The sequence below is a fragment of the Psammomys obesus genome, unplaced genomic scaffold, assembly GCF_907164565.1.
Source record: "Psammomys obesus unplaced genomic scaffold, mPsaObe1.curated_primary_1811, whole genome shotgun sequence".
NCBI classification, from domain to species: domain Eukaryota; kingdom Metazoa; phylum Chordata; class Mammalia; order Rodentia; family Muridae; genus Psammomys; species Psammomys obesus.
Genome location: NW_026592510.1, coordinates 23486077 through 23495289, shown reverse-complemented (window position 1 = coordinate 23495289; position 9213 = coordinate 23486077). Strand labels below are relative to the sequence as shown.

At 47.3% G+C, this 9213-nt stretch overlaps 2 protein-coding genes across 2 annotated transcripts in view; one reads left to right on the top strand and one right to left on the bottom strand.

Annotated features, from left to right (window-relative positions):
• Window positions 1-323: 323 nt before the first annotated feature.
• On the top strand, window positions 324-4793 carry Mpeg1 (macrophage expressed 1). Its single transcript, XM_055614086.1, has 2 exons — window positions 324-397; window positions 676-4793. Exon 2 carries the CDS (start codon window positions 705-707, stop codon window positions 2865-2867), a length of 2163 nt encoding a protein of 720 aa, XP_055470061.1. The 5' UTR covers window positions 324-397; window positions 676-704; the 3' UTR covers window positions 2868-4793.
• A 1033-nt stretch (window positions 4794-5826) lies between these two features.
• Window positions 5827-9213, bottom strand: part of Dtx4 (deltex E3 ubiquitin ligase 4) — a 33038-nt gene continuing 29651 nt past the window's right edge. Inside the window, exon 9 of the mRNA XM_055613907.1 lies at window positions 5827-9156. Within this exon, the coding sequence (XP_055469882.1) occupies window positions 8923-9156 (234 nt within the window). The 3' untranslated portion in view covers window positions 5827-8922. The remainder of the gene's footprint in view (window positions 9157-9213) is intronic.

Below are 9213 nucleotides of genomic sequence, written 5' to 3'. Positions count from 1 at the left end.
CTAAGGTTTCCCAGCATACGGCAAATGGAACACTGTTGAGTTCAGCCCCAGAAAACTCCATCTCCAAACCAAGACTGTAAGAGTTTGAAAAAAAAAAAAAGTTTGTAACAATGAAACTTCACAAAACATGTGTCTGAGATTCTTTACCCTGTAGTTCTCAGACGACAGCCCCCGACGTTCAGAGTGCCAATGAGATATCTAAGATTTGTCCTTGGCACAGAGTAACCTGCCTAATGGGGGGGGCGGGGTATGCAAATGAGCACAAAGTTGCTGCTAACTCCTGCCTTTCCAGTAAAATGAAACTAGTAACTTGACTCCCCAAGAGAATAGTCAGGCAGATTTTGAAATCGGTCAGAGTGAACGAAAAGCCAGACCAAAGCCTTCTGATAGAGAAGAGGTAAGGTGTTGAATCCATGCTTTTATTGGGTACCCACCACTTCAGCAACAGAAGAAAGGCAGGGTGGAGGATACAGGGGAATGATTGCTACAGTGTATGTCTGCATATCCAGTGTAGAATAAGTTTTACAAGGACCTAAAGCTCTCAATATTCCAACCAGATTTCATTTCTCTATTTTGTGATTAGAGCAGCATAAAGAGGAACTGGTGGTTTTAGGAGAACTGTAGACATTTCTGTTTCAGCATCTGCTTTCTTTCCCCTCTTTCTCTTTGCCCCAGACTTGTTGGTGAATGCTTGGGGCTGGAATATGGCTGCAACTGTCTGCACCATGAACAGCTTCATAGCCATGGTCCTTATCTGGACCATGATAGCACATGCTGAAGTAGACAAGCCTCTTGGAGAGACGGATAAGACTAGATTTCAAATATGTAAGGATGCCTTGAAACTACCTGTCTTGGAGGTCCTACCAGGAGGAGGTTGGGATAACCTGAGGAATATAGACATGGGACGGGTGTTGAAACTGACATACACCAACTGTAAGACCACAGAAGATGGACAGTACATCATCCCCGATGAGGTCTTCACTGTTCCTCAGAAGGAGAGCAACCTGGAGATGAACTCAGAAATCCTGGAATCCTGGGTGAATTACGAGAGCACCACTTCATTTTCCATTAATGCAGAGCTCTCCCTTTTCTCCAAAGTCAACGGCAAATTCTCCACTGAGTTCCAAAGGATGAAGACACTTCAAGTAAAGGACCAAGCTGTAACTACTAGGGTTCAGGTTAGAAACCGGATCTACACGGTCAAAAGCAGTCCAACTTCAGAACTCAGCTTGGGGTTTATAAACGCACTTATGGAAATCTGTGACCAACTAGAGAAAAACCAGACGAAGATGGCCACCTACCTGGCAGAACTCTTGGTCCTCAACTACGGCACACATGTAATCACTAGTGTAGATGCTGGGGCTGCCCTGGTCCAGGAGGATCACATCAGGTCCTCTTACCTCCTGGACAACCAGAATAGCCAGAGCACTGTGACTGCCTCTGCTGGGATTGCCTTCTTAAACATCGTGAACTTCAAACTTGAGGAAGACCACATCACCCACAACACTTTGACCAAGAGTTATCTTACTAACAGAACCAACTCCAGGGTGCAGAGCATTGGAGGCACTCCGTTCTACCCAGGCATCACCTTAGAAACCTGGCAGAAGGGCATCACTAACCACCTGGTGGCAATAGACCGCGCTGGCCTGCCTCTGCACTTCTTCATCAAGCCTGACAAGCTGCTTGGCTTGCCCGCCCCCTTGGTGAAGAAGCTGTCCAAGACAGTAGAAACTGCTGTGAAACACTATTACACTTTCAACACCCACCCTGGCTGCACAAATGTCGACTCCCCCAACTTCAATTTTCAAGCCAATATGGACGATGGCTCCTGTGACGAGAAAGTAACCAACTTCACTTTTGGTGGAGTTTATCAGGAATGCACTGAACTGTCAGGGGATGCCCTTTGCCACACCCTGGAGCAGAGGAATCTGCTCACTGGTGATTTCTCTTGTCCCTCTGGCTACACCTCTGTCCATTTGCTGTCTCAGACCCACGAGGAGGGTTACAGTCGTCTGGAATGTAAAAAGAAATGCACCCTCAAGATCTTCTGTAAGACAGTGTGTGAAGATGTGTTCCGAGTGGCCAAAGCTGAATTTAGGGCTTATTGGTGTGCAGCCACTGGCCAAGTACCTGAAAACTCAGGACTTCTCTTTGGGGGAGTCTTCACTGACAAGAGCATCAACCCTATGACAAATGCACAGTCATGCCCAGCTGGATGCATCCCACTGAATCTGTTTGAAAACCTCAAGGTATGTGTTTCTTTGGATTATGAGTTGGGGTACAGGTTTTCAGTTCCCTTTGGTGGGTTCTTCAGCTGTATAATGGGGAACCCCTTGGTTGCTTCTGAAACATCCAAAGACATAGGAGCACCATCTCTGAAAAAGTGTCCTGGGGGCTTCAGCCAACACCTGGCTGTTATCAGTGATGGGTGCCAGGTGTCTTACTGTGTCAAGGCTGGGATCTTTACAGGAGGGTCCCTGCTTCCTGTCAGGCTCCCACCTTACACCAAGCCACCCCTCATAAGCCAAGTTGCCACCAACACTGTCATAGTGACCAGCAGTGAGACAGCCAGATCCTGGATTAAGGATCCCCAGACCAACCAGTGGAAGCTGGGAGATCCTGCGGAGCTTCACAGAGCCATGACAGTCATCCACGGGGACAGTAGTGGCATGTCAGGAGGGCAAGCTGCTGGAATCACTTTGGGAGTCATGATTGCATTAGGGGTTGCCATTGCCCTGGCCATCTATGGTGTTCGGAAGAACAAGAAGAAAGAATACCGAGCAATCGAGGAGCGAGAGAGCCTGGTTGGAAGTTTAGCAAAAGATGCATCAGCCCCTGACGGAGAACAGGATCCAAGTCCAGCTTAACTGTCTCCAAAGGAAATGACTTCTGTCATTTCCAGCCACAGCTTCAAGCACAGCTTTCACTGGGTTTTCTCTGCTTCTGCCTTCCTAAGTACCAAAGGGCCAGTTGCAATGGAAAGCAGGCATTACAACCGTGGGACTTGTTTAAGCCTCTGTACCAGGAAATTAAAGGGGCTGTTTGAACAAGGTTTAGGGAGGGGAATGACTCATGCGGAAAAGCTGCAGTGGGACCAAGCCATGGAGGAGTGTGTGTGTCCATTCTCATGGTGTCTTGACCTGAATCCGTGTGCATGAAAAGAGGAGGTGTGGAGAGACTGGATTTGGAGATTGTGCATTTAGTCTGAATTCGAAAGGCTTTCTAGCTTGGGAGCTGAAGAGGTCTGTGCTGTAAGTATGTTATTTCTTCCACTGAGTTTTTAAAGATGCTCTTTGGGATTCACAAACCTAGAGACAAACGTGACCCTGAAATGCCACAGAAGGTCTTCATGGACATTACTCTTTAGCTGTAAAGGACTCAGTGCTGATTTATAGCATCTTCTCTGAGTCATTTCCCAAGCATGTGAGAAGAAAGTCGAGGCTTTCACAAATTCCACTTCCCAACTTCCCCCAGAGCTGGGACTTAACTTACTCTAGGTCAGTGTGAACAATGTTAACAAGCCCTCAGAAAATATTTGAACTTATAATTTTCTATGGTGGGGTGAAGGATGAAGGAACAGTAGGGAAACAAGTAATAAATTGAGGGTAAAAACTGGGGTTCTAAAGACGAGGCCAGTGTTCCAAGAAGCATTGAATAAGCGAGGAACCAAATGGAGCTGTATTTCGGATAGATCAAAATTACGGTGTTATGCTCCTCTGTTTAAAATATAACCCCTGACTCTCTGTGGGTGACCTTTATCCTTCCTGTCCAGCACAAGTGTGGGTGCAGATAGATCCACATGAACACCCCTCAACATTCAAACACGAAGCTTTTATTTTTCCTCGGGTAAAAAAAAAAACAAAAAAGTTAAAACAAGCCTCTCATTAAGTACTCCTTCCTTCCTAAAACTAAAGGAAGTGCCGTCTTCTAGCCCTTTAGGTTTTGCTTTTTTACACTGCTTAGGAAGAGGGCTCGTGTGACTAAAATGAAAACCAAACCAAAACCAAAACAACAACAAAACCCACAAAAACGTAAGTCGTTGCGTTAACGGGAAAAGGCACCCAGAACCATCCGTAACATGTATTTCAGTCCCCTGGTGGCTTCCAGGGGGATCTGTCAGGGTGCATGATTGACACACCTGGCAATACTCGGGGTTCCTCTCCATTTTAATATCTGATTTAATTCTCTGCAACATGGAAATCCCTCCACCGATTCTTTAGCAATCATGTATCCATTCACCACAGCACATCATCAGTGAGCTATCTTCTATGAAAGATGATGTGTTCTCTCCTTAATGTTTCCAATCAGGGGTTCATGCACACAGTAGGCCCACCTGAAGAGCTTCAAGGGGAATAGGCGGACGTTATTCATTTGTTTCTATCTAAGATACAGCTTGGTGAATAGCTGAATTTGAACTCTGCCCTCCTAACTCTCAGCCATGGGGCTGCTGGCTGCATAACCTGTCCACCAAACCTGCCTCTTGAGCATTAAAATGTTCTCCTTAACCTCTGTGTACTCTGTGGGTTTGGTTTTTTTGTTTGTTTGTTTGTTTGTTTTTATTTTTTTAAAATGTTTCATCCAAGCCAATCAGCTTTCTGAAAATACTGGCTTCCCTCTATAAATTCTTTAAGGATCACTGAGTCTGCAAAGCAAGGTACAGCAGAAAACTCTCAGACCTTTTATGCACAAGCTTCCTGTTGAAGTTTTTTAACATTTCTTCCATAAACATGTAACTCTACTAACAACAACAACAAAAATGTGTGTAGATATGCATTAAAGAGTGTACTCATCAACGTTCTGTCTGGTGTTCATCTGTATGAAGGTAGAATATAAGGGTTTCCAGTTCACACCCCAGGCGCACAGCTAAGCACTGGGTGGGGCTCCTGGGCTCTGCCGAGTTCCGACTTTCTAAGACTGAGGTCTGCCGAAAGACCAGGGCTGGTTTCTGAGAAAGCCACACTCTATGAGGTATGAGAGAGGGAGACAGTTTGTTAACAAAGAAGCTGGACACTTGCTTCTTGTTCTTGTGTTCCTATACTTAGTGGGATGCTTCATAATAAATATTTACTTGGGAAAAAAACTGCCTGAAAGTGAAGGGACCTCTAAGTGGTCAGCGTTCAGGGCTGAGGAGATGGCTCAGTAAAGTGCTTGCTACTTACGCGTGAGAATCTGAGTACACATCCCCAGCAAACATGTAAAAGCATGCACAGTGGCATGAACCCATAACCCCAGCAGCAGCAGCAGGAAGGGACCAGGGGCTCTTGGGGCTCATTGGTTCATCAGCCTCTCCTAGCCAAAACGATCATTTTCAGGTTCATTGAGAAGACCTGCTTTGAAGGATAAGGTGGCGGAGAGTAGTGGAAGATACTTGATGTCAACCTTTGGCCTCAGTATGCATGTACAAAGACCATTAGATCTTCACACACACGCTCACCCCCCCCACACGCATCCTCTCACACATATGTACCCCGATTCTCTTTCATCCCCTGACATGTAAGGCATCACACGCACATGCATCACCCCCACAATGCAAGAAGTCAATGTCCGTGTTTTTCAAGATAACCTTTTGTCCCCAAGTTCACACACTCATTTCCCCCTTGCTATGTGGTCTGTCTCTTGGGGAGGAACCCAGAGTCAAGCCAGGTCAAACGTGCGGGTAGAAGAGATATGGAAATCTTTAGAAAATAAAGAAAAGGGGAGCGTCCCTTTAGCTAGCTAGCTGGACTGAGGTTACCCACAGATAGCGGAAGTAACCCACATGCCTCTGAGACACGTGCCAAAGCACTTCTACAAAAGCAGGCCCTCAGGAGGAACAACAGTCTGTGCTTGTTCATTTGCAGTTTATTGTTCTGCACATACACCTCATGAGCACCAGGGGGCGATGTCCTCCCACAGAACAACACCAGGAACTTCAAATCACAGCAGTTACAAACACAACACCTGACACCTGGACATCCACCAGCCCTCTCCCAGAAACCCCCACTGACATATAAGTGACCACCAACAAGCAAATGGGGAATGGTTCTTTCTTGAGCCACGCCAGCCTCCTCCCAATCCTCTCATGCACACAGCACTGTGATACCAGGACAAGTACTTTTGACCAAGTATAAAATCACAGAGAATCTTACAAAAGGGAGAAGGGGAATGAAAACACAAAGGCACAGACAACCACAGGTACAGCACATAGCTTTCCGAGGGATCAGCATCTCACAAGGTGTGTCTCCAATCCCATTTGTCATCCCCGGAGTCTCAGGGAGGGAGAACATGGCTGCTGGTGCTGAGAAGGTGAAAGAAAAAGCATGGGGTCCCCTGCTTGGTCAAGGAGAGCACATCAGAGCTTCTCTTGGAAAAACTCTCTGGGTCAAAGTAGTTGGTCCCCAGGGCCTAATCTCATTGGAACCAATTCTGTAACATTTTGGGTTAGCACAAGAGAAAGAGCAAGATAGTCACCATTGTTTTGACTGACTGAAACACTGTTGAGAGTTCCAAGGTTCTATCAGACCAGAAAATTGAAGGAGTGAAGCACGAGGGGAAAGTGGCCCCTCTGAGCATCCTCAAAGAAGAGGGAAGTGAGGCACAGGCATTTCAAAGTCCTCTGGGGAAATGTTAGAAGGCATGAGGACTAACCCTCAAAATGGTATTTCTCCTAGAACAATCCCTCCCTTAGATGTCTTCTTCCTTCTGCCTTTGCTACCCCTTTTCTGCTCATACCGCCTCTGCTTCATGAAAACATCCCCCGCTGGCCATTTCCACGTCTCAGAGCCTGTTTTCATTTCCTCATTTCCCATGGCTTCATTTCCCTACCCACGGACTCCCAGTCTATCTTCTCCTCCCTGTTGCCAAGAGGTATGGCAGGTAGGTAACAAGAGAACAAAGGGTAAAAATGATTATGATTATAAGCCCTCAATCTCTGACATGAGGAAACCTGATAAAAGGCATGGGCGTGACTTTAAATTCTGTGCATATGTGCCTTCTATCTAGTCCTGAAGCTTCTTTCTCTACTGTAGCAGGAGTTTTCCCCAAGGGGCAGTGAACTCCGCAGTCTGAGTGAGACAAAATGGCCTCCCATTGATAGAAGGGGCTGGACTAAGATGGCAGAGCCTTCTCTCCTTCCACAGCTCCCTCTAGTGGGAGGTGATTAAAGTTCCATTAGCCGTTTGCAGAGTAAAAGGGACTGGGGTGGGGACACTTGGGTGATTCAACTGGCCACAACAATGATATCAATAATGCTGGTGGCCCAACAGGAGGCACCTCCGGGCAGGGTGTCATGAAAGTGTGGACTCCAGTTCTAACTTAAGTACCATTGTGGAAGATTGTTTTATTTCTTTCTCTCTCTCTTTTCCCAAGCATTAAAACTTTTCAAATCTTATGAACTTTGTGTGTGTGTGTGTGTGTGTGTGTGTGTGTGTGTGTTTGAAACCCTCAAAACATGGTATATAAATTCAAATTAGTATCCAGAGGAACTTTCCCCAGACACACAGGTGAAAGGACCCACTTCCACAGGGAAAATTGGCCCTTCTTGATTCTTCATTCTCTCTTACTTGATACTTACCTAATCCATTCTTTAATGGAGCCATAGGTGAGGAGATGTTGGGGATAGACTGGATTTTGGGACACCTCCCCAGATGCAGGCTAAAGAGGCCCAGAATGTGTTCCTGACTGTTAGGAATGAACTGAAGAGGTTTTCGCCACCATGCATTTGGTCAGCCTGCCCTCAATGGGGGCTGGAGAAAGGGGTTCAATAGCAAATCTGCGGACAGTGAGCTCTCATATAAACAAGCGTGGATGGAGGCTGGCTTGGATCTAACATTAATAAGAAAGAGAGAGGTCAATCTAGCTCGTGTATCAACACATCTTCCCAAGTACAGTCTGTATCTATCAGGGTCCAAGTTTACCGTGAGATGGGCTGGCAAAGGGTGGGAAGAGTGAAGGGCTAACCCTTTACTGTCGGGTTCCCAACAGCACTGGGATTTGGCATGTGAGAAAGGATTCAGACACATGATGGGGCTCTCCCAACAGCTTGGCCCAGTAAAGAGCATTCACCCACACAAACATATGCACATACATGGATGACAAAGAGCCCAGCGTGGGCTCCAACTCACAGTGACTTGATGAGACTGGGCTGGTTTGAGATGAGTTGGGGAAAAGGCTATGGGCTCCTCTCCCTGAGGATAGTGCAGATGCTCAGAGGGATGCAGGCTCTGATTTGATCAGAGAGGCGTTGGAACAGCATCATAGGATGCCACCCCAGAGAGGAATCCCTGAGTCCTTCCATCCACTCGAAAGAACCAGATGCCTACAGGACAGGTCAACAGTGGGAGCAGGACGAGAGGGCCTAGATAAGCCAGGGACTATATATAACGAGAGCTGAACAAGCTCCCGGAGGCTTCGACGCCGTCCGTCTTAGCATGAACTGCTTCCTTACTCTACGGCCAGGCAGCCATTTTCTGAGGTTGCAGCAGGTCACCCACCTCTCCCCAGTCTTGCACAGTGAGAGCTCCCTGACGCCGGTGAAGGAAAAGAAAAGCAGACACTCTGCTCTCAAAACAGAGCGGAAGCAGCAAGAAGCCAGCCGAGGTGAGCGATCTCGGCTTCACAAGGCCAGGGAGTGGAGTGACCCACCGCGGCCCATATGTCATGTGTGCTGACCATACCCCCTACTTAGCGTGGGGAGAGGTGCAGGTTCTTGCCTACCTAGTGCTGACAACTCCAGGGGGACAGAAAGAAGGTGGCCCTCATCCCACGTCCCATTTGCATTGGATGAAGTTTATGAATGACATCACCTTAATTTAGCTCCCTCTGTGGCTGAGAGGGATGAGAGGTGGGGCAAGTACAAAGAAGTGGAATGAGGGAGTCAGGAGGTAAGGTATCAACCTGGACTCTCTCCGCTTCCTTCTCTGTGGTCCCCAGTACCCTCCCACCTCAGTCTTTTTCCTGGGCAGTGCTGTCTTCAGAGATACCCTGGGCAGCTAGTTCAGCCAGCACATTATCCAGGTAATTGGCATCTGGGTAGCCATGGCCAGTGAGATTAGAGCCAAACTCTGTCTTGTGATGCACCTCATTCCAGATGACAGTATCAGACTCGCCCGTGGTACTGGAGGTTCCAATGGCAAAGATGAGACGGCGATCCCAGGCCACTAGAAGCAACTTCAGAACCTAGGGCAACCGGGGTGAGAGACCACAGAAAGTTGTTCAGTATTGGTCACACACCAA

Bases quoted from the DNA above. Each gene is read 5' to 3' on its own strand.
- Mpeg1 (XM_055614086.1), top strand. From the start codon at position 705: ATGGCTGCAACTGTCTGCACCATGAACAGCTTCATAGCCATGGTCCTT.